General features: G+C 38.3%; 1 protein-coding gene across 1 annotated transcript; it reads left to right on the forward strand.

The window, feature by feature from the left end:
* The first annotated feature begins 3,352 nt into the window (after positions 1-3,352).
* On the forward strand, positions 3,353-10,640 carry LOC113189368 (heat shock factor-binding protein 1). The gene is made up of 2 exons (XM_077803112.1): positions 3,353-3,536; positions 10,125-10,640. Exons 1-2 carry the CDS (start codon positions 3,353-3,355, stop codon positions 10,382-10,384), a joined length of 444 nt encoding a protein of 147 aa, XP_077659238.1. The 3' UTR covers positions 10,385-10,640.
* The last annotated feature ends 15,436 nt before the right edge of the window (positions 10,641-26,076 follow it).

Here is a 26,076-nt window from a genome sequence, read left to right on the forward strand (position 1 = left end):
TGGTATAATGATATTCATGAGTAATTCATTCAACAAATATTTATTGAGCATCTATTCCACGGTCCAAAATGTTACCAGTGCTAATGATATAATAGTAAAAATCAAAGATAAAAATATCTAACTATGTGGAGCTTGAGGTTTAGTGACTTGTAGGAAGAATAAATGAGATAATCAATAGATTAGCACTCTATTTCTCATAGGTTAAGTAGCATGTGAGTGTCAGCTATGAACAACATTCTTCAGCTAAAATGATATAGTAACTTGAGTGAATTAACAAATATTTCATGGAGAAAATGTACTATGGCTACAGGGCTATCTCTGCACAAATTTAGAGGGAATTGAAATAGATATTGCAAAAGGGGAGGGGAGGGGAGGGGAGGGGGGATAGTAGAGAATAGGACAGACAGCAGAATACATCAGACACTAGAAAGGCAATTTGTCAATCAATGGAAGGGTAACTGATGTGATACAGCAATCTGTATACGGGGTAAAATTGGGAGTTCATAACCCACTTGAATCAAACTGTGAAATATGATGTATTAAGAACTATGTAATGTTTTGAACGACCAACAATAAAAAAAAAAGAAATAGATATTGCATTTAAAGATCAGCATGTGTTTGGACAACGATTAACACTTAGTAAATGATTTTTGTTGGTATAGCTGCTGCTCTGGTTGTTGTAAATAAAAACCTTCAAAGTATTCCAGTCCCTAGCATGCTACAAGCAAGAATTATTTTCCTCTTCCCTAATTTTGTTCTTGCAAGAATCTAATGCTCCCTTGGGAAAAAAGGGAAATACCAAATCACAGTCTCCTCTCTGCAATCATCTTTTTTTGCAGTTTCTATCTATTCCTGTAGCTACCTTTTTAATCTTCTCATTTAATGAGGAAATTATGAGCATTTTCTTTAAAATGTCAGTAGTTATGCATATTTGTCAAAATGTAGTTTTCCTATCCCAAATGTGGCAGAATCTGTTGAGCCAGGTGCTATATTCCTAGAAACAGCAGGAGTAGGATCAAGAAAATGTGTTCTAGAGATTCTAGAAACACTATTGGCAAGTCTGTCTAGGTCTGAGTGATTTAAATATTATTAAAAAAGAGAACCTTGAGATCCAGTAATTACTTCCTTTTAGATCAAGGTCACTAAGAGAAAAAAAAATGTTAACCATATTGAGACTTAAAAGTAAAGGTAGAGAAGAACAAATCACTGATGATAAAAGAGCGCTTGTGACAGGCCTTCTGTAAGGCCTTTGTGCCAAATGTCCCTGGGCATTATCAGGCAGGAGAGGAGCTTTACTTCTTGGGAAGCAAAGTGCTTAAATATACCCCTGAAGTTAAACACCAAGGTTGTCAAAAAGCCTCTTTTGAACTATTTTAAAAAGACCTTGGGTACCTCTCAATTCATTCCCTCTTATTTGATTCAGCTGTCACTGATATCATTTAGAAAGACCTTAATATATCCTCTCATTTATTCCTCACAAAAAGCCCATTTTCCCAACAAAGAAAATGAGGGTATTCTTGTAACTATGTGGCTGGCAAATTGGCAAAGCCATGGCACAAACCCTTGTCTGTTGAGCTCCAGAACCAAGGTTTCATTTTTGTTGGTCCTCACAAATACATGAAGTACTGCAGTTTGGAAATTGGTTCATAAGCATAAGTGTTGGGGAATTCACATCACTTGGCTGGGTTTTCAAGGCATTGTGCTTCTTTGCTTGGGTTTCAGAGTATCGTAGGAAGTTGCCCTTAAGGGTATCTGTATGGCTGAGTCATACGGGTATGGAGCAAAGACTCAGGATTCTAAGGACCCTGACCTCTGTGCAGCCTCTAGGATAGGACAATGGATGGTATTTGCTCAGATAACATCTGAACAGTCTGCAGAGGATAATTCAGCTCATACACAACTCCAAGGTGATTGTTCCTGCCCATGTGACCTCTTCAAATCCTGTGACTCTTTGCCATTGCTGTTCTAAGTTGGAAGCTTTGTCACCACCTAGAAGCCAGATAAAAATGCAGAATCTTGGGCTCCATCCCAGACCTCCTGGATCAGTATTTGCATTTAATGAGATCCACAAGTGAACAATAAGAGTTTAAGAACTCAGATGTATTATTTCTACAACAAGCCTGAGACAGAGGAAATCTTTGTAAGACTTTCTATAATCTCATCTGCCTAGGCCTTTGGACAAGCTTTCAATCCAGATGCCTCTCTGGGAATCTACCTAGTAACAGATCCCAGAGTCTTCTTGTTAGGAATTATCAAGCCTCCTATTCTCATGACCTATCTCCCATCCCATATTTTCTTTACAACCCACAGGATTGTTGTTGGGTTTTTCTTTTTTTAGTTTTTTTCTTTTTTTTTCTTTTTTTTTGCTTTCCTAGTCTGGGTGGACTTTAGGTCCTGTGTACTCTTGGTCCTGTACATTTCATCTGTCCTTACTTAGGTCCACTAAGAACCTACTAAGAGCTTAATCCAAAGAGATTAGGAAACTACCTCCAATTTCTACTTTGCCTCAACCTTTTAACTGAAGAAATTAAATAGAAGGACTTCTATATTTGAATTAGGAAAAAAGAAAGAAGTAAATGGCAGGTGGGGTGGGAAGGAGAAAACATTGATGAATTACCAAAAAAAAAAAAAAATTCCACAGCTCTTCTGTATAATGCAAATGTTTGAAGTGCATCTTCAGTAGCATGTTTCTGTTCATGTCACGTAGTGTGTAGATTACAAGAAATGAGGGCCTCCATTTGCTTTATCTTGTTCCCACATAGATGTTAGAAATACTTGTGGATAATTGTAATGGACTTAAAGCATCTCTGGCTTTGAGAGTCATCAACAAGAAAACAAGCTCATTCTTGTCCTCTAAGTAGACGGGGCGGCAGTCCAGCCTAGCAGAGAGGGCTGACATGAAACTCTAGCACTTATCGACTGGGTGGCTCTGGAAAAGATCCTTAATTTCTCAACTCTTCTTCTTGTGAGTGAACATAATATCGATTAAATGAGAAGATGAATGTAAATGTGAATTCAATATAGGACACAGGATATACTGAATAAAGATGAGCTTCTGTTATTATTTCTGCATTACACTCACCTAGGCAACTGAAAAACTATGAGAGATTTTGATCTAGACATCTAGGATAGTAAATTTTATAAAAACTTAATTGGAACCATGAGTTAATATTAATAATTTTTTTCAGTAATTTTTGAGCATGAATTATGTGCTACTTTCTCATACATTATCATCCATATTCCTCATCACTTTTGTGGCTGTTTTTGTCTGTCTCTTTTACCTAATCACCAAGCCTGTTTTCTCTTTTCCCAAGAACACAGAGAGAGACCAGATGGGTAGCCACCCTTGCACATGGGTGGGACCACAGAACAGAGTGGAGTGGAATGTGTGAGTAGCATGGCCTCCTCCATGGGCACCCGAGGACAGTATCTTAGAGATGCAGGAGCTCAAAGATGGAAAGAGCTGAGGATCTTCATCTCCTCCCCCAGGAAAGTCTCAAAGCAGACTAGGAATGACCATGTTCAGTCTGATATTGGTAGGAAATAAAACTCTCCTATGTTCAGTTTCTGGCTTGTATTTGCTACAGTCATTAATCTGATCATGATTAATTTAAGTAAGAGGTTAAACAGTTTACCTAAGGACACACAGTCTATGACTGGGGACCAGGTATTCTAGGTTCCCACAGCCTGTGTTCTCATTCATTAAACACTAATGGAATCAAGAATCACTGTAAGAAAACCAGAGAATGTCTTGGTGTTAGCCACCTAAAAAAGATTATGCAGAACAATAAATAGTATCAGGGGATGAGTCTCAAACCTAGAAATACCTAAACTGGATTGTATTAGGAAGCAAGTGCATGATCAGACCAGTCACCAACCCTGGGTGTTCCCCACAGCTGTCGTCAGCTGCTCTTGGGAAGTGGTAATTTATTAGCAAAACAATTTTGCCTCCAGAACTTGTCATTGATTTTTTTTTTTTTGAAATCTGTTGTCAGTTTTACTTCTCTCTTCATGGGGTATTGAACCAGTGAATTGTGTGTTTGGAGCCTCTAATGAGGTTGGAAATGGTCCTATGAAGTCACCATGGAGCTCTCACACCTCTAATTTGAGAATCAAGTTTGAGACGGGGCAGAGATCAGGAAATGTTCTCAAAGTGCATGCTCACACTGGCAGCTGTTTGCCCAAAAGGCTCACAGGGCCTTTTCCTGACCAGAACCTTCAAGAATTAGGGCACATCTATCTCCACTTGATTGAAGAGATACTCTATACTCAAGTAAAATACAATACCTGTGGTAACAATGAACACTTGCATGCTACATTTCAGATAACAAAGTACTTTCCAATGTATAGTTTTAGTGTCCCTGGAAGGAAGGCATTTTATTAGTGTGATTCCTAAGAATCAGTGAAGTGATTTGGCAAGAGCAGAATAAAACAATGTATGAGCATTGGCCTGTGCACTCCAAAGCCATCAAACTATTGCAGCTCTCTGGGCCCAAATTCTCAAAGATCCTTGTCATCTCACAGCAATACAAATCATTGGGGCTGACTGTCACATTTTCAAATGATGGAAGCTGACCTATAAACAGAATAATTACAGCCTCTGAGTGAAGGGGCTTTTTTTCACCATCATCTCTGCTCTCCTTCCAGTCCACTCAGGAGCACTGTGCCAGGCTTGACCCCTTCATATCTGCCAGGTGCCACTGCTTTGTCTTCATAATTCTGTGGTTTAGGTAGTGGTTGACATGGCCTGTGTAATTGATTTTTTTTCAGCTTCCAAGTCAAGAAGCAGAGTTCTGCAGGCTCTGAGCTTCTCCTTCTGCTCAAATCTCAGCCTGGCAAAAGCCAAGTGAAATAACCCGAGCAGAGGGCAAGATGGTTTGCTCTGCTTTGCAACCCTCTCCTGGACACTTCTCAAGAATAATAACACATGCAAAGGGGAGCATTCAGTTTATTATTTTCAAAAGACTCATTACTGCCAGTTCCATCTCCTCAGAGCTGAACTGTGAATGTGTCTTCCCACCTTACCACAGTATATGGTTAAAAAAAAAATTCCAAAAATGGGCTAAAAATATCTGAGCCAACTTTAGTGCTTCTGTGAGCACACAGGTGACATCCATGGTGAAGGCAGTGCCAACATTAAACCCCAACGTCATGCCTTGATGAGTTAATTGCCCTAATTGAACATTAAGTGCAATGGAGGAAAAGGGTATATTAATGCACGAGGCTTTATTTATTCACACATAAAATAAAAATGGCAAATGGAGATTTAACATCTCATGAAAATTTGTGCAAAGATAACGTTTAAAGAGAAATAAGAAGTGCTCAGATTTGCAGATGGGGATGTCTCAAAAATATTCATGTTTCATCAGTTTTAAAAGAAAAAAAAGGTAGGAAATAGAACTCTTAGCACAGTTCCATGTCTTTCCCACTCAGCCTGGGTTAGTGGAAAGAGTAGGAGCCCTAGAATCAGGAAGACCTGAATTTTAAACTCCTCTGCCCCTCTTATTGGTTATATGGTGATGGCCAAGACTTAATTTCTGTTTCAATTTCCATATAATGTAGTGCTGAGAATAATGCCTGTTTCTCCTGGGATGTTTCAAAAATTAAATAAAAATCACACACATACACACACACACACACACACACAGGGCCTGGAGTCATTCTTAGTGAACAACAGGTGTTTAATAAATGTCACTTTCCCCCTTCACAGTGCACTGCATTGGAATACAATATTCCAATATTCTGCTTATTAGTAGAATCAAAAAGTTGATAGAATTAATGGAAAGAAAATAGACAGTAGGTGGGCTGGGGATATAGCTCAGTTGGTAGAGTTTGCATTGCATGCACAAGGCCCTGGGTTCAATCCCCAAAACCATAAATAAAAGAAAATACACACTAGAATTTGATAGGAAGGTATTGTAAAAGCTGGCCAAAGGTCAGTGTGCAGGTTAACCTAAAAGTGACAGGACAGAAATAGTGGGTTTCAGAGCCAGCTCCCAAGCACAGGAAAATCCCCTGACACCTGCATTGTTCCCACCACAAATGGATGCTAATGAAATGAGAGACTATAGAGATTAGACCTTTGTTATTGCTGGGGAAAGTTAATAAAACAGCGGCAACCTACCCAACTCAAGGTGGGCACAGCTGCTGCTTCTATAAATTTCAGCTTAGGTCTCATAGAAGTTGACTACCAGACTTTTCACTACTCAGCAGCATAGCACCAAGGGTGTCCAGAAAGCACCCATATACCACTCACCTAGACACCTACAACTCCACCTCCTCCTCGGAACAGAGGGAGGATTGCCCTTGTTCAAGATTCATATGAGGCTGACCTCATTCTTTACATAAAAAGCATAGAATATTAACACAGCCCTGGACATATACTGGCAGAGGGGAGCAAAGTGTGCTGGCTCTACGGCCACCTCTATAAAGAAGGAGCCCGCAGGAGGGACCTTGTGTCATTCCTTATTTCTACACACTTCATCCAAATTTCTTTAACTAAAATGAAACTTTTACAGAAACTATTTTACTGTCAAAATTCGATGTAATATCTTCAACAGTGGATGCAACAGAGCAATGTAAGTTTCCAGAACAGGAAGGGTAACTTTTCATTACGACAGTCATTGCGACTGCTCTTCACTTACCCTCTGACCTCAGCAACTCTCAGCCCTCACTTCCACTTCCCACAATGTCTTTTGCCTCCAGTGATTTACAGTGTTTATATACAAAGGAGTATTTTTGGTTTATAGAGAGAGTTTTTAAACCAATACCTCATGCTGTTTTATGTATCTAGCCTTTCAGTGACATTTCAGTATTTCTTTTCATGAGCTCCTAAAATATGCAGAATGCTAGATCTCTCCCCACTCCAATATTTCCACCCACTGATGGACCCACCTTGTCTAATAATCCCCTTGCCTTGATGTGGGCAAAACCTATGATGTGATGGAATAGTCACTCCTTGGTTCTGTTACATTATTCCCACATTCAATTATAGCAGGGGAGAGAGATTCTCCTATGGGTTTTGAAGAAAAATAAGAATATTTAGGGTAAGCAATGCAAGCCTCTGTTTTTAATTTTTAATTCATTTACTTTACGGTTTGGATGCAATAGGTCCTCAAAAGTTTCATGTGTTGGCAGCTTGCTGCCCAGAATGGTGATGTGGTAGCTGATGGACAACTTTTAAGATGTGGGCCCTAGTGGGACATCATTGGGCGCTACCTTCACTAGGGAATGCTGGTTTCCTGGACTGAGTTCTCTCAAGAGCAAGTTGTTACAATAGCCTGAACTAAACCCCTGAGTCACTCTCTGCTCTCTTCCTTGTGATGTGAGCTCATCTGCCCACAAACACTCCCATTGTTCTGATCCGCCACCAGGCCTTCATGACAGCCCAGCTGATACCAGCACCAGGCCCTGGGTCTCCAGAACTATGAGCTAACTCAAGCTTTTTCCTAAAGTTAGCTTCCTTGGTGCCTCATTATCATGATGAAAAGTTGACAACGACATTTTCCTAGAATATTTCACAACTAAGAACCTAGAGTTTGTTTTCCCATTTACAGAGGCAAGCAGACATGCCATGTTGGATATTTAGTACAGCAAATGTCAAAGTGTGTGTCTCAAGTGGGTCATCAGTGTTGGAAGCAAGTTCTGTAGAACATTTCAACAATTTATTTAATATCTCTGAGTTTCCATTTCACACTTTAAAAACTGAGATAATAATAATGATGGTGACAATGATGTTGATGCCTAGATGACATATTTGTTTTCAGAATTAAATGCAGTAATGCCTATTGATTGCCACATAGCCCTGTACCTTGAGGACAGGCAGTCCAGTAAGCCAGCTAAACTTGTTCCAGATGTTTTTCTTTTTCATGGGAGAGAAGACCCATGCCAGACAAACTGGTGCAATGCAATGCAATTCTGGAAATTGTAGTTCAAAGTTATGGAAGGATTCTTTGACATGCAGTGGTAGAGAAGGATGCTTTATTAAGACCTGCTACATGGAAGGGACAATATTTGATTTTTATTGTATAGGTTGGGAAATTTGAATATTATTATTCCTATTCTACAGATGAGGAAACCAAACCTAAAAGACATTAATGTCTTATAGCTAATGAATGGAAGTTCTAGTGTTTATATCCACATCTATCTTATTTTATATAGAATTCTGTTTACACAAAGATGGCTTACATACAACTTGTAATTTGATATAAATTGGGCTATAACCTAATTAATCATCCTATTACTTACTAATAAATACCTATGCCAACCATATTTATAAGTGCATATGATATTTAAAATTGAGTTAATTCTATATTTTTTGCTAGATTCCCCCAGCCATAGCAACTTCCTTTTCTATTATGAGTTGAATTGTATTCTGTCAAAAAGATAAGTTGAAATCCTAACCCACAGTACTTTAGAACATATCCTTACTTAGAGAGAGGGTTTTTACATAGGAAATCAAGTTAAAATGAGGTCATTAGGGTGGACCCCAGTCCAACATGACTGATAACCTTATAAGAGAGGGAAATTTGGACACAGACCCATGTAAAGAGAAGATAATGTGAAAAGACACAGAAAGATGATCATCTACCAGCCAAGGAAAGAGACCAGGAACAGATTTTTTTTTCCCTCAACGGCTCTCAGAAGAAACCAAAATCACCTAGATATCAGACATCTACCCTCTAAAACTGAGGGAGAATAAACTCCTATTGTGTAAGTCATTTAGTTCATGGGACTCTGTTAAGGCAGCTCAAACACACCAAGCATCCTGTGTTAGCCAGCTCTCCATCACTATAAAGAAATATCTGAGATAATTGAATAGTAGAGAGAAAAGGGTGTTTTTATGGTTCATTGGAGGTTTCCAGTCCATGGTCAGCTGGCCTTGTTCCTTTGGGCCTGTGGTGAGGCAGCACATCATGGTGGGAGCATATGGTAGAGAAAAGTGGCTCACATCTCATCACTAGGAAGCAAAAGTGAGGAATGGGCTGAGGTCTCACAACCTCCTCCAAGATCATGGTTCTGATGACCTCAAAACCTTTTATGATATCCCCTCTTTTAATCATTTTATCACCTCCCAGTAAGCACCAACCTGGGAACCAAGATTTTAACACATGGCCTTTGGGGAAAATTTAATACCCAAATTATACCAACCCCCAACTTTTGCTCTGCATATTCTTTTTCCAAGTCATTGGATTCATTCAGCGGGCTCTGTATCCACATTTTTCCTAAGTGATTATAGCTTTAGCCTTCTCTGTATGGGAAATTTTATTCTTTCTCCCTTTATGCATTTTCAAGCTTATTTATCCTCTGTGTTATCATTCAATGGCTCTATCACTAAAACACTTGCAGAAACAAGACTTGAACATCATCTTGAAATATATTTTATGAAGACAAGAAAAAACAATAAGTAAAGATGCATGTTTTCATGTGATAGACAAATTGAGGATTGGTGAGAAACCTAGTCTGAATTGATTAGAGTTCATCCCCCAAAGAAATAAGCTACAAAAAAATCTATGTGAACATATTTTAAGAGAACTTTAGGAAAATCTGAATTTTATCCTGCAGCCATGAGAAGTAATCAAAAAGATTTCCAAGTTGTTGTTCTCTTTTGTTTAACAGGAGTATTATAATGGATTCAGTCTTTCGGAAAAATGCATTTGGTCATAGTATAAAAAGATTGATTAGAAAAAAGGACCACCATCATGGAGATCAGATGGGAGGTTATAAATAGTCATGGGCTGAAATATTAAGGCCTGGGATGATAATGATGCAATAGAAATGGGAAGAAAAAACATGTATATGAAAATCTTATTTACAAATAATCAATAACTCTTATAAGTCTTACTAGAATATAAGATGACCTTGAGTTCTCTGGGTAGAAGATGCAAACTTAATTTGCCTGCTAGTGAAAAGGAAAAAAACAACAAATAACAATTATCTTTCTCTGCATAACATATGCTATTTTCACAGGCCTGCTTGGTGAATAAAAAATATATTAATAGTTATTAATAAAACATTTCTGTTTTCTAGGTATAGGTTAGAAATCTTTTCTCAGGTCTCCTCGCGAGAAGCGGGTGGCTGGGGGCGTCTGTGCGGACCAACGGAAGTGTGGGTGACAGTCTGAGACCTCGCCGCCAAACTGGGAACCGGAGAGACGGCCGAGACTGACCCCAAGACCGTGCAGGACCTCACCTCGGTGGTGCAGACACTCCTGCAGCAGATGCAAGATAAATTTCAGACCATGTCCGACCAGATCATTGGAAGAATTGATGATATGAGTAGTCGCATTGATGATCTGGAGAAAAACATCGCAGACCTCATGACACAGGCTGGGGTGGAAGAACTGGAAGGAGAAAACAAGATACCTGCCACACAAAAGAGTTGAAGGTTGCTAATTACCCTGAAATCTGGAACACCATTTTTCCAAGCCAAGAGAAGACTGAATGGCTTTTTGCAACTAACTACTACTAAGTGTAGACAGGTTTTATATTATAGTGCATTCTTATCACATATAGTAAGTTTTTAGAGTGATTTTTCTCTCCAGTTTCTGGAACATGGTATCTTCACATCTTGAAACTTGGTCAGTTGTGCTCGTAATTATTAAACACTAAAATTTTGGCAGTTCCTGCATAAAATTGTCAAACTTTAAAAAAAAAAAAAAGAAATCTTTTCTCAAATATAGCATGAGTCCAACACCATGTGGAGTGTTTAAGTGTTGAATTGCACTTGCTTTTTAAAAGTCACATGCAAAGTATTTAACCTCTATTTTGAGGCAAGAGATTTATTCTTTTCTTCAGAAAGTGAAGGGAAATGTCATTTTTATTTATTAAGAGAAAAACCTGATTATGTTTACCTTGTGTTCACTGAACAAGTGTTCCTCTAGGCAAGTCAACATGTGAGTGTGTTCTGGTGCATACACACACATACACACACACACACACACACACACACACATTTACAAGATATAAGATCATACAAGATATACTAGAACTATATTATAAAAAGACTCACTTCTTCAGCACTTTTCAGGTACCATGAAGCTTAGCATGTGCCAAATGATCATGTAAAGAAGAGCCAATCTCTTCTGTTATTTCTAAAGAATCCATTTTAATATTAGCTGGAGTACCTTACTCTGGATCTGCATGAGCAACGGGGACAGGATAACAGTGGGAAGACTAAAAACATCTTATGTTTAAATCAGTAATCTTAATTAAGGATATGTAATTCCTCAATCACTTTCTCCCTATCACTTTCTTCCCTTGAATTCAAAGAAGAGAAGTTGACAACTAAAGAAAGCAAGAAAATGCTGCAGAAATGCCAAGGGCAATTGGGGATTTTGAAAAGGGGGAGCAGATTTTATGGATGGCAAACATTTGCTCATGGGAATGTCAATTTTAAGACTCTGGACATATTTAAAGTGCTGTCACTATCTGAAAAGTGACAAAACAATGTAAAACCCCCAAAGCCTTAAAGTCATCATTTGTTATTATATAACATCCCTAAATCTCAGATCATTGGATGATACCTTTCCTGGACAAATGTTCCAAGGTTTTGGCAAACTTTTTTGCGAACTATTTGCTTAACTTCCTGTTTCAGCCTAGGCCAGGCAAGTACAGAACTTCCTCTAGTCTAGAAATGAAATTCTTTTCATTTCAGGGAAAAAGTATGAAAAGAAACAACCTTTGAAAAATGCTGATGAAATGTAACTTTTTCCCATAATAATCTTCTGGCATTTATGACAAAGATCTTCCGTTACTTACAACTTGCAGTGAATTTCATTCTTGGCGTAGTTGCAACCAAAGAACTGACAGCGGAGGGATATTAATATATCTCTGAGCAGTGAGGGAGCTGTTTTTCAAGTGAGACAGAAGCAATGAGTGTTTGGAACACCTCATACTTCAGTGAAATCCAATTTTCTCTTACAGGTTTCACTCAGTAGCAAGAAGGCCTGAATATTGCAATGCTTAGATTCTAACAGTGCATGAAACAGAAAAGACACTCTTCAGGGATGTTTTGTTTTTGTGTTACTTGTGAATGTAGTTTTATCTTGTCCAGTTCCAGTGAATTCTAACCACCAAGGTGAGACCTCGGATTTCTAATGATTTGTAGAGAATTATGTTTCCAGTAGTTTTACGTATCCATCATGTCTCAACCATCTTAGTTTTGTGGACACACACTTTCAGGGATTTTCCGGTAGACTGGGTAATACTTTAAAGAAAATTCTTAGATGTTAGAAAAGGGGGAGGGGGGTTTCAATAAGATGATATGGCATATAAGAAAGGAACTATGTACATTTTCTGGTAGGAAGACATTAAAAGGTTCAAAAAGCTTCAAGAATGGAATAAACACTTAATGGAATTAACACTTGTGTGTTAGCCCTGCAAATAGGTCCCTGCCTAGTCATGGGATCACCATAGGCTCACTGGGGCAATGTAACTTGGAAAGCCTGTATCCTCTATGTTAAATTTTTGATACAAGGGGGAAAAAATCAAACATAAAGAAGGTTGTTATGGCCAGTGAGGTATCTCAGTGGTCCTTTGTAAAATCTGCCATTATCAGCTAGACTCATAATCAAGGATTCAAATCTGAGAGGTAGCTCACAAAAGCATTTTTTGTCTCTTATGTGTGAGTCATTGTTGTTTTAGCAATTGATAGAAAGTCACATTGTAAGTATGGCAAGAATTTGGGAGAACTTGAATCTCCCGAATGAATCTCTGTTCAGAAAGAATAATGTCTGTTAGTTGTAAGGAGATTAGGGGACCCTATTTTAAACTCCAGGTTTAAGATATATGTGAAGATAAGTCTTAAAAGAAAATGATCCACTTTCACAAGTATCCACAAATATGTGCTATATTTATTATGGTTCTAATGGCTGAGAATTAAAATCTGAACCAGCCCAAAGTGGGGTCTCAAATATTTTCTGTATTGCATCAAGAGCCCCCTAACTTTGAGGGGTGAACATCAGTTCTTTTATTTAGCTCAAGTTGGCAATCAGTAAATTCTTCAGTTACTAGATGGAGTTCATATTAGTGATAGTATTATTTTATTGATAAAGAAATTAAAGCAGCCATGTCAATTATTATAGCAGCTCAATTCACAATAGCTAATTATGGAACCAACCTAGGTGTCCTTCAATAAATGAAAGGATAAAGAAAATGTGGTATATATATATTCAATGGAATATTACTCAGCTTTAAAGAAGAATGAAATTATGGCATTTGCCAGTAAATGGATGGAGTTGGTGAATACCATGCTAAGTAAAATAAGCCAATTCCTAAAAACCAAAGGCCAAATGTTTTCTCTAATATGCAGATGCTAATTCACAATAAGAGGGGGGGCACTATGGAGTTACCTTAGATTAGTTAGAGGGAAGTGAAGGGAGGGGAGGGGATAGGAAGGATAATAGAATGAAACAGATATTATTACTTTATGTATATATGTGACTGCATGACCAATATGATTCTACAACACATAAACTCAGAAAAATGGGAAATTATATCCCATCTATGTATGATATACCAAATGCATTCTACTGTCATGTATAACTAATTAAATTGAATTTAAAAAAAATAAAAATAAAAAAAGCCTTGGCCAGATAGCTAGTTCATGATAAGGTGGGGTTTGAACCTGGCAATGATGTATTAATAGCTTATTTTCCTCCTCTTGATATCAGACACCTTGCTACTCTATAACTAGTTGATTTGTTATTGGACACATCATCTTTGTTTAAAAAGGAAATTCTATAAAGATAGTGACATAAGATTTTCAGTGACACCCTGTACTGGAAAATAAAATCCATTGAATCAAGGTGAGTCTAAAGAAAATTTTCCTAAAATTTGTGAATAATATCATAGCAATAGTTCAATCAACAGTTCACTAGGGCTAAGGATATAGCACAGTATTAAAGCACTTGCCTAGCATGTGCAGGAACCCTGGATTTGATCTCCAGCATCACAAGAACAAAAGAGAAAAATAAGAGTCAAACAAAATGCACCATCTTTCAATACATGGATCTTGTTGCATGGTACAGGATGGAATAATCATTTTTCATCCTGAGTATATCAGAAACAATAATGAGTATCAGCAGAAATATTTTAGGGTATAATTATACTCAGAGAAATAATAATTATTTATTTTGCAAAAAGACTTAGATATTGTTTGAGATAATGAACCATTTGCTATTCTGTTCGTTGTGTTGGCTGTTGAGTCTTGATTTGATCAAGAGAAGACATGTTGATGATGGCACTTAAAATGAGCAGAAGTCTGAAGTTTAATTAATGGTAGGATGTGTGTATTTTTTTTTGTTTTAATTTTGCTATTCTGACCTATCAGCATTTCTGTGAGGAGAAATTAAACAGGCTTTTCCTCTGCCAGTAATATATTCTAGTCTCTTCCCCTTCCTCCTTCCTCTACCTCATCCCGCCACATCACTGAAGAGGATATCTGGTCCACTGGATCTAAATATACTGAGCTCCAACCACATTGCTTCCAAAATTTCTAGTAAAATTGATCTGTAGCTATTAGAAACATCCAGAAATTTTGCTCTCAAGGAAATCATGTTTTCTTTGTTAAATCCCAAGATGCCTGGTGATACAGAAACCTAAATCACCTACCTAGAAGATATGATAATGTATGCTTTTTCTTTTTCTTTTTTTTCTTTTTCCTCCAGAGTACGAACAAGCCTTGTGAGTTTTCCTCTTACAGAACAGAATGAGGTAGGTTTCAGGCTGCTTACCACCCATTCCTTGAGTTGTTCGGGAATGTTCTATCTCCACTAAAGTGTGCATAATATAAAACAGAATTGATTGGCCTGCCTGTGGTGGTGAGAGGAGTCTGTAACTTTGATTAATCAGTATGCATGTTGAGTTGAAGATTAGCAACTTTTCTATATTCTTTCTAGAGAATGTAGAAAAATCAATGCTCACAAAGATGCTCTGATCCTAACCCCCACTTCCATTTCCTCCTCTACCTTCACTCATTCACAACACCCTTTAAAGATATCAGACAACTGTGGAATTGGTGCTCTGAAGTCAAGCCCTCTCTGTATCTTTCTGTCTTCTACATACACCACACACACATACATACACAAATAGACATGTTTTCTGCAGTAGTAACCTAATCTGGACACCAATAAGAGCTTTCATAGTCAACCACTGAAAAGAATCTCCAGAGAATGAGCGGTAGTGGGAAAGTATAAATTGTCCTGAATTTTCTGATCCCTCTCTAAGAGAGGAGTTATGCTCAGCCAATGGACAGCTCCATGTTCTTCATCCCAGGATTCACTTTCCAAACCCTATGTTCTTTCTTCTTGACCACAGTAATATCAGTAATCATTACACACTCAGTCTGGGTGATATGGGAGACTTCCTTTGGCCAAACACTGCAGCCGTAAGTTTTCACCAAAGCCAGCCTGCTCATTTGTCCTTCCCTTTCACAGATACACAGAAAACTAGAGTCCATCCAAGGAACTTGGAATGAGAAAAGAGATCAATTAATGTTGCAGATACTTTGATGAGAATCTTGTAGTTTTTCTGGCTTTGCATGATCTCATAGATGCCTGGAAACCCTGATGAGAACTTCAGACGCAGAGATTTCTCCATCAAAGATCAAGTTTTGGCAACCATCCATTTTCCAACTCCACTGTACTTAGGTGGACCTCTTGTATTTTAATTATACCAACTTTTACTTATTTAATAGTTTTTCAAGCTCATTTGTTATAAACAAATATTTGCATTTCAAATACATAAAAGTAATACAGAGATTCTTAGATCATTCTAAATGAAATTTCTAGGTTTTTGTGATGCAAATTTATATGGTGGTCAAGCTTGCTATTTTGGAAATGTCAATGTTTAATATGATCCTAACTTTTTTTTTTTTTTTTTGTAGAGAAAAGCTCATCTTTTTCTACCCTCTCTGGACTTGCTGCTGGCCTTCCTTTCCCAAGGTTGAATTACAATCAGTTAAACATGAGGAAATTTTAAGTTGGGAATAGCCTGCCAATGAAACTCATATGGAATTTCAAATTCTGGTTTTAATCATTAGTTTTGACTTTTTCCACAAGTAAATCTTTATACCAGAATGCTCATGAGACAATCCTGAAGTATCATTAGCATAACTGTTGAGCCCTAGGGATTAGGAATAGCACAGGTCTGGGCTGACGTCCATCTGTGCCACTAACTAGCTATGTGACCTCGAGCCAGTTTTTGTATTTACATGAAGCTCAGGTTGGAGCTCTCTATTTAGCTTTTGTGAGGATTAAATATACTAAGGCATGAAGAATGCATTATTTAATGCCTGGAACATGATCAGTACCCAATAAATATTACCTAATATTATTATATTATTAGTTATTCTTCTTTCCTCAAACATTAAAAAACTGAACATACATCACTGAACGAAAAATAGACTGGCACCAGAATTTTCATCAGAAAGATGAGGCTTGCAGAAAGCAGAGCAATACTTTTCAAGTTTGAAGACAGTGAGATGTTTTTAATCTAGAATTTTATATCCAGCCAGATTACAAATATTCCAGTGTCCACCGAAGACCACCAGGAACCTACTTGTAGTTGAACAAGACTGGGTTAATAGATCCTTACTGTTGTAAGGAAGACTTCAACTCATGGAGATCCCTGGGAAAATCTATATGAGAGTCTTAGGAAAGTTCTTGTTATAGGATGTAGGCTTGTTTTCAGAGATTTTGCACTGAGTTCAAGGAAACAGGAAAATGAGATACATTTTATCTCAGCATCAGATGAAATAAAACAGAGGTCTAAAACTTAATTGGTATGGAAGTAACAATCATCCATGTTAACTAAGAGAAGGAACATTGGATGTTTTTATGATTTTCTCGGTGTTCTTCTGTTATCTGTTCTTAGACATGCTTTTAGAGTGATTCTACTTTAATTTGCTTTATTATGATCAGACAGTGGATTGACTTTTGTAAGAAACTATATTCCCTGGGCACTCATCAGACCTCATTAACCTGTAGATCAACAAATTCAGAGACTTTGCACTGGACACTATAATGCCTGAATGAGGCTTCATGTACAGTCCAAGGCTTATTGAGGGAAAGCACTGTCCATCCTATCCCTGCCCTCCCAGGGACTAAGGAGGTCTATGCTCAGAATAGACACTAGCCACTGTGCCTTTCTTTTCCCCTGAAGTTCTTTAGCAACCTACTCAACAATGTTGTTCAGGTTCTTCAAACCTGTCACTAATAAGGACATACAACGCAAAAAGGAAACAAAGGAGATGACATCACCTACCTTAGGGGAATTTGAAAATGAGGGTGATAGATAACGTTTTCCAAATAATTAATGTTTTAAAATTATTGATCTAAACTTTTATATCATAAAAGGATCAGAAAAAAAGTGAAACAAAATAGAAGGCAAAAACTTTGAGAGGAAGGAGGGTGTGGAAAAAATGAGAACACTTCTACACTGTCAGGGGGAATGTAGATTGGTGCAGTCACTAGGAAAAACAGTATGGTAGTTTTTCCAAAAATAATCACCATATTACCCAGCAATCTCTTCGCTTGGTATGTAAACAAAGCAAGTGAAATCAGTACGTGGAAGACGCATCTGCACTGCCATGTTCATTGCAGTGTGAGTTACAAGAGTTAATTAACGGAAGCCACCTAAGTATTGCTCGAGGAATATACAAAGAGAATATGAGGATATTACATCGAGAATAAATATATGTGCATATATATATATATATATATATATAAACATGTGTATAGGCAGGATATTCATATACACAGACACACTCACATACGTATACATATGTGCCTTAAAAGGAGGTTATAATACCATTGTGACAACACGGATGTATACAGAGGATATTATACTAAGTGAAATAAACCAGGCACTGAAATAAAAATACTATGTGATCTCAGTTAAGTGTATAATACTGAAAAGAAAAAGTCAAACACAAAGAAACAGAGAATTGAATGGTGGTTTTAAGGGCAGGGGAGGGAGGAAAAGGGGAGAGTCAGAAATAAGTTACAAACCAGAAGTTATGTAACATGAATAGGTTTACAGATCTAATGCACAACATAAAGACTAAAGTTACCAATATCATATTTCATACTGAAAATTTGCTAATAGAAGGTTTTAGGTGCTCTGTCCCATCATGAACACAAAACGTGGTGAACTACGAAAGGTGATGAATAGGTTGATTGACTTAACTGTATGAATCATTTCATTATGTATATGCATATCAAAACAGCATGTTGTGTCTCTCATACATATATAATAATTTTAAGAACCATAAATCAGAATAATTATGTTATAATATATCAAAAATATTTAATATTCTATTTTGAAATAATATAGCCAACTAAAATCAACTGTCATCTCAAATAAAACACAGACCTAATATAGAGTACAAAAATAAAGCCAGGCATGATGGTACACACCTATACTCTCAGTGACTCAGGAGGTGGAGGCAGGAGGATTGCAAATTTGAGGCCAAGTTCAAACCAGCCTCAGAAGCCCTGTCTCAAAAAATTGATGGCTAGGGTTTCTAGCTCTAGTACTGAGAAAAAAATTTGAGTACAAAGATAAACATACTCTCACTTTTATCATATTCTAAATATGAGAAATAGCTTCAGGATTTATGAATAAAGATTTGTGTCAACGTATTTAATTGCTGTGTTTGGGGAAAAGAAACCTACAAGATGAATTCTGAATCTGGGGAATAGGAGACAGTCCCAAAAAATAACATTTGAAGACTGCATTTAACTGATTTGGATTGGCTTGAGACTTGGCTGGCAAGCTACAAAATAAATAGCAACAAACAGTGATGTGATGTTTTGAGTGCCTGATGAGGTGTCCCAGAAGAATTCATTCAATCTTGCTGAATGCACAGTTGAACAGCACCCTTTCTGAGGTCGAAACAATACAAATCTTCATAGAAATATTTTCAAAGTCCCTAGAGGATTTGGATTTTGAATGGGCTTTGGCACAACTTTCCTCTGTTTAGGGATTTTTTTTTTTTTTACTTAAAAAAACAAAACAAAACAGGGGTGTAGGCAGCCCTCCGGTAAAATTAGTCAAATTTAACAAATGAAATTTCGTTCCTTTGTTTGTCTATTTCTATTTATAGATGAAATATAGGTATAAGGGAGAGAGAAAGCAAAGAAACTCTTCTATCAACTATGAAAGACATCCCAGAAGAGAGACATACGGGAGGCTCTGCCCAGGTGGCAGAGAGGCGAGTGAGGTCGATGCTCAAAGGCGAGTCCTGCCAGCTTCCCACTGTCTGCTGCAAGTCTTTAGGGAACTGAAAATTCACTTCTTCTGGCGAATTCTGTAGCCAATTAAATGTGAAAATTTTTCACACCTGTTCCTGTTCCTAAGGCAAAGGGATTCAACATAGGAGAGGACTACCACCATGTGAATCGCAAGTTGCATTCAGAAATTGATTTTATTCTGGTAAAATCATGCCATTAATCATGCAGTGCTTCAACTGCCCCATCTGTAAACATCAAAAATCTTTGCCTACACAGTCCTCACAGGATGGTATTAAGTCCAGAAAGTACTTTTCCATGGAGAAAGGAATTGCATGAACCCAGGATTTTTCCCAACCTAATGAAATACTGACTTTCCTTCAAATCTATGTGGGGATATTATGATCTTCCAACATACCACCTACATCCCAAATATTATCATCAATATTGAAGTTCCTTGTATGACAGGGGTCTGAAAATTCTTCTCGATAATTCAGTCCCATATAATTATGTACCTGATCTAATATTCATTATGAAAAATTAAAGGGTAGAAATCAGTAGGCAATTGAAGCATAATATGCACTCAACTAATTGTCTAGAGGTATAATTAACTAGTTTATATTACTGAGGTGAGGGGCATAAATATAAAAGAATGAATAAAATAATCTCATTCCCAAATGAACAGTGTTACCCTACAGACCATATTTGCTTTGATTTTATGAGGTGTACTCAGTTTTTATTTGAACATGATGGTATTTTTCTGTGTGAACAAAAGATCTTTCTACTCGAGCCAGTCTCTCTCTTCCTGATTTGTGTACAACAAGGATTTACCCTCCATGGTCCTGAACACTACGGTGACCATGCACATGCCTTCCCTGTCCCCACCACCCCTGTTCAGCACACACTGGAACCAGCATTTTTGCTGCTTTAAGTAAAGGACCCAACCAGAACAACGTTAGGAAGAAAAGTTTATTTGGGGACTCACGGTTTCAGAGGTCTCAACTGGTAGACATCAGCCTCCATTCTCAGGGCTCAAGTTGAGGCTGAACATTATGGCAAAAGAGTGTGGCAGAGGGAACCAGCTCACATGATGATCAGAAAGCAGAGAGACACTGTACTTCAGATATAAAATACATACCCCATAGCCACGCCTCCAATGAACCACTTCCTCCACCTGCGTCAAGTTACCACTCAGTTAATCCCAGGTGGGATTAATTCACTGATTAAGGTTAAGGCTATGACCAATCATTTCTCCTCCAAACCTTCTTGCATTGTCTGACATGTGAGCTTTTGGGGGACATCTCCCATCCAAACCATAACAACTTGCAAGAGCAACCCAGGAAGCTAATGAGACCTTATGGCCAAGGTCAGAAGACCAGTTTCTGCTTAAACTCCCCTCCTGTTCTCTGGCTTTTATTCATTTCAGTGTGCACCAAAACTTCCTAATCTTTTGAAGTCCTTCTTACATCAGCCCACTAATGTCACTAGTAATTGTTTACTAAAAGAAGACTCTAGTGCCTGATCTAACTTCCTGCCTCATCCTTATCTAGGCTGCCCTGCTCCCTACCTTGGGTGTATACATCAGTGTGAAACCCTTTCCTAGATTGCATGGCCAACCAATGCCTCCGACAGACATCTAAGACCCCACCTAAAAGGCCCTAGGTAGATTGTTCCTATTACTTTACATTGATCCCATGGATTCTTAGTTTTTAATAAAGTCAATTCCTTTTCATCCCTCAGAATTAACAAAGTAGATCTTTTGTTTCTCCTGATGAGAGTCCTCTCCTTCAATAGAACTACTTTAAAAATCCTACCAATCTTTAAAATCTGGTCCAAATTTACTCATTTTGTTTTCTTGTTTGTTTGTTGTTCTGTTTTTCATAGAAAACGTTGTGATATCTAATAGTAGAAATACCCTGCATTTCCTTTTGAGTATCTCCCTATCATGGTTGTCATTGTCACCGTCATCTCCATCTTTGGACTACCTTAAAAGTTCTAAATTCAGGCTGGTACCACAAGTAGTATGTTTATTTCCAACGCCCAACATCTATTAGATACCTATTAGATGCTAACTCCTTGGAGGCCAGAGCACAACTAGGAGTTGTGCATCATCAATATTGAGCCAGTCAATGACTGACACTCTCCTTCACTATTTTCTCATTCAGTCTGTAAATGACAAAATGAGAAGGAATGATGAGAGAGTGTAGATGAAAAAAATCAGGGCATGCCAAAAATCAAAGTTCTACTGTCCTATTTTTCCCCTCATTTGCAAACTGATTCTATGCCTTTATAGCATGTTGTTTCATAGGAAAGAAAAGAATAAACTTGGGCAGGGCACTTTATGAAGAAAAATGAGGTGAACTGTGTAAGATTGCAAGAAAAGGGAAAGCTACTATTTTTTCTTGTTTTCTAGTTTCATGATTCATTTTCATCTCCATTTTCTGCAGAAGACACTAGAAGAAGACAAAAGTATCTAAGTTTTAACAGATTAAGGGGGCATCAAGTGTGGCTCAGAATTCTTATCTAGCACACACACAGCCAGGGCTGGGCTCAGTCCCCATTACTGTATATACATATATGGCAGATTTAATCCTGTCCTCTATCCCCGATGAGTTAGTAGAAGATCAGTCAACCAGGAAGCAGGAATGGAGGGAAGTCCTGCTCCATCCTCCTAATATTTGTCTCTTTCCCTGAACTCACAACTGGTCAGGTGGGACCATGGTCCTTCTGGGATCTACTGGAACATACAATACCTTGCCATCAGGAAGACCCTCATGGATTCGAAAGAGAATCAAACAGATGCCCACTGTTTTCCCAGAACTTTCACTCTTTAACATACACACAGACTTCACATTAAATAATTAAATAGCTGGAAATGTACAAATGTTATTTGCATATCACCCACAGGTGTCACGGTCAATCTTTTCCATTTACAGGGGAAGAATCAATAGCATTGAGCACATATGTATTAAGCACTTACTAGTGGCATCACATGAAAGACCTTAGTATAATGCTTGGCACATATTAAATGTTGAATAAATGACAAAGAATGTATAAAATAGCCCCTTGTTAGGAAATTAGGTATTTCTCCTTCTAAAGTCTACTTCTCATTTCACTCCAATTAGATTAAGGAACATTGCAAAAGTCATTCCATCTTTACTGTGTTGATATACCATTCTTTTTTTTTTTTTTTAAGAGAGAGAGAGAAGAGAAGGAGAGAATTTTTTAATATTGATTTTTCAGATTTCGATGGACACAACATCTTTATTTTATTTTATGTGGTGCTGAGGATTGAACCCAGCACCCCATGCATGCCAGGCGAGCGCATTGCTGCTTGAGCCACATCCCCAGTCCCTGTTGATATACCATTCTTAAAAGCTTGATGTACAGACTGGGCCTGGTGATGTATGCCTACAATCCCAGTGACTCAGGAGTCAGAGGTAGGAGGATTTCAAGTTTGAGTCCAGCCTCAGATAGTTAGTGAGGCTGTAAGCAACTTAGCAGGATCCAGTTTCTAAATAAGAAATAAAAAAGGTTGAGAATGTAGCTCAGTGGTAACACATCTCTGGGTTCAATTCCTTGTATGCAAATACGCACACACAAATAAAATAACCTTGATGTTGTACAAAGTGTCAAGGGTCCTAAGTGATGATGGGAATCTCTTAAAGTTCCCTAGATTTGCAATTAAACTATACCAGTGATTGCACCACCTATATCTAAATCATCTGTGAAACAGAAATCATGGTACTAAGTGCATATAACTTCTGTGAGCCTGAGGTGGGAGTGCAGACAGAGATATAGTCAGTTACTGGCAGGGAGAACTAAGGTATGTAAGTTGCTGCCTAGAAAAATACAAGACTCGATCCTTTATTTATAGGCCATAGATGCCCAAAAAAGTCATGAACTGATAGCACCTTCTTAAGCACTGATTCAAACCAGTGATTAACATTCTTCCAGGAAGCGGGTCATAGAAGAGGACAGGAGCTGCCTGCTTTCCACCTCTTAAATGCCCCAGTGGAGCTGCCCTTCCCACTTAGAGCTCAACTCAGATACAAAGGCACTCCAAGAGTGGACCTACTGTCACTGTTTCAACGACAGCCAAATGGCAGACCGCTGCTGCCTTTCTTTCAGTCCCATTCCAAACCCTCAACTTTATTACACCCTGCAGTCTCTAAATTGCTATGCAGGATTTTCTGAGGACTCGTCTGTGAGAACATCGTGGGCTGTTGGATGTGTGCACGCACTTACACAAATAAGTAATGGAGAGCTGGTTCAGGCAGGAGGACTTATATTTTTTTCTCAAATGACATATTTGAACATTAAAAGCAATGTATTCTGTTCTCCTGCTAGCAAGAATAATGAAACCAGAGCATTGCCTTCCCAGCAGCTCTTGCCTTTGAATCGTGCAAACCAGAAATGATCCTCTGTTTGTAGGCAGTAACAGCCCCCAGAAGCTGCAGGAACATTGCCAAGATCCCTGAAAAAACCTCCACAGCTAATTGGGAACTGGCTTATTAGTGACACTTTTGAGAGTCAGGTTGTCATTGAAGAGAAACGAAGGGGAACACGGTGGGCGCTGTAGCCTGGAATTAGGCAGTGGGAGGAGGGCTGGTTCCTGCTCTTCACGGGAACATTGCTCTGTAATTTTCTCAAATGCTGTGCTCAGCTGCCTTGCAAAAGCATTGGATCTGGGGAGGCTGCAGGCAACACCTTAGCTTCCACTCTCCCTTGAACGGTGCATCCCAGGATCTGCAGTAGGAAAGCTCTGTGGCCATTTCAAAGGTGCCCTGAATTACTTACCACAGCTGACAAAAAGTAATCTCACCCTCTCAGTTGCCTTTGGACCATGTGCCTCCATTCTTCGAGTAGTTAAGTGAAAGTATTTTATTTCATAATCATTAGACAATTTCAGTAGCAAATAACCCCTAAGGCTTTATGTCCATAATAAAATCACAGTAAAAGGAGGAATGAGTTGAAGAACTTTTTTAAAAAAAAGTTTTAATTAAGTCAAAATACCTGTCAGGTGAATAAATTAGGAAGCATTACAAAAAATGCATATGGTTTCAATTAAAATCCTTGATTTATTTAAGAAGATTAAGGACACAGTGTCAGTTTTAGCCAAGCAGGTGCTGAACATATCTAAGTGTTGCCTCGAAGCTGCTGGTGAGATGATGCTCTGATAACAAAGTGGGTCTTCACTCTTGCCTATTTACATCATGGTGCCTCATCTGGAAAACACTTCCTGATTTCTGTGCTAATAGGCTATCCCTCACCCAAAAACATTTTTAAAGAATTGAACATAAGAAGACTATATGACCTTCAGCATTAGCAAAAGAGCTTGTGTGGTAAGAACACACACAGCTTCTGTTTGTTGTACTCCCTACTGGGTGAAATGATGGGCTATTGCTTCTGCCCTGTGAGAAAGAACAAAGCCTAGATGCTGGAATTAACTCCTGGAGATCCACACTGGGGTGGTGAACAACCCTGAGGAACTTTTTCTGATAGTACTCAAAGTCTACCTGAGCACAGAAAAATTGGAACGTGAAAAGCATAGTTTGTAGCTACCTATTTTTTTGTCTTACTCCATTAATCATCTATCTGATCACTTTCTGCAAATTCATTCTTTTCATAACCCACTCTAGCTTGTGCACATTCCATAATTCAGCTCAACTTGTGTGTGACATAATAGATTCTCTCAATCTTAAGGTACTTTATTTCTCTCTCCAGCTCTTGCTCTGACCACCACACACACACACATGCATGCAGGTACACACACACACGTGCACACAATGCATTTTAGTAGAAGACCATATCGGGTTTGTTGACCATTTTCTTCTCTTTCTTCTCTGCTAGCAAAGCTTGCCTCCCACAAGAGAAGCTAAAATGTCAGTTATCAACATTCATAGCTTTCAGAAATAATGATGTGTCACAGATTTAGGGTGGCCATGTGACAGTCATGACAGTTTGATACCGTTGTTGGATGAGGTGTGTCAGAATCCTGAAGCAGCAAAGTGAAGATGTGATACAATTCTAGAGTGACCATGTGATAAAATTTATAGGTGACAAGTGACACAATTTGGGTTGGCTGTGTGAGACCGTTTGGGGTTAGCCATGTATCAAAGTACTTGGGTGGCAGTGTGACACAGATCTCTGGTGGCCATGGAACACAGACCTGGGATGGCAAAATGATGCAGTTGTGGAGTGGGTAGATGCAAAATTCTTGGGATGGCCATGTGATACAATTCTGGGATTTGTGTGACACGAGATTGTATGAAATGTCTCTGGTCACTGAAGTCTAAAGAATACTTGCTGGAGAACTTCTAGGAAAGCATGAGATGGAAAAAGACTTCACTGGGGCTGGCCCTCCCACTTCTCACCTTTGAACAGACTGACAGAAGCACAGGATGATGGACAGCTGCAGCAGTCTTCAAGCTGCAACCATGGCTGACCTTTCATTCACTGGGGATGTAGACAATTGACAGCTCCTAGAACCTTGATGGCATCCTGTGCAAGTGCAGCATCCACTGGCCTGCATGTCCTTAGATTTCCTCTTGAGATAATAAACTCCTGGTATTCATGTCATTACACATGTGTGCACTGTTTAGTTATATCACTTGTATACCATTTCACTAAAATAGGAAATTGTAAACATTTGCCTACAGAAATTAAATATATTTTTTTCTGGCAAAGACACATGCTACTTTTTGATGAAAGTTCAGGACAAAATACCACTTTGAAACTTCATAGAGGATAATGTGAGTAATCTCCTTTCATTATAAATAGGATGTAGGCAGAATCCCAGACCTAGAGTAAAGACACCAAGACTTTTTGCTTGAACAAGTAAT

Source organism: Urocitellus parryii, chromosome 10 (assembly GCF_045843805.1).
Source record: "Urocitellus parryii isolate mUroPar1 chromosome 10, mUroPar1.hap1, whole genome shotgun sequence".
Taxonomy (NCBI): Eukaryota; Metazoa; Chordata; class Mammalia; order Rodentia; family Sciuridae; genus Urocitellus; species Urocitellus parryii.

Coding starts and splice junctions, on each gene's coding strand:
- LOC113189368 (XM_077803112.1), top strand. CDS start 3,353: ATGGGTGGGACCACAGAACAGAGTGGAGTGGAATGTGTGAGTAGCATG. Junction 3,537..10,124: donor CCATGTTCAGTCTGATATTG/GTAGGAAATAAA, acceptor TGACAGTCTGAG/ACCTCGCCGCCAAACTGGGA.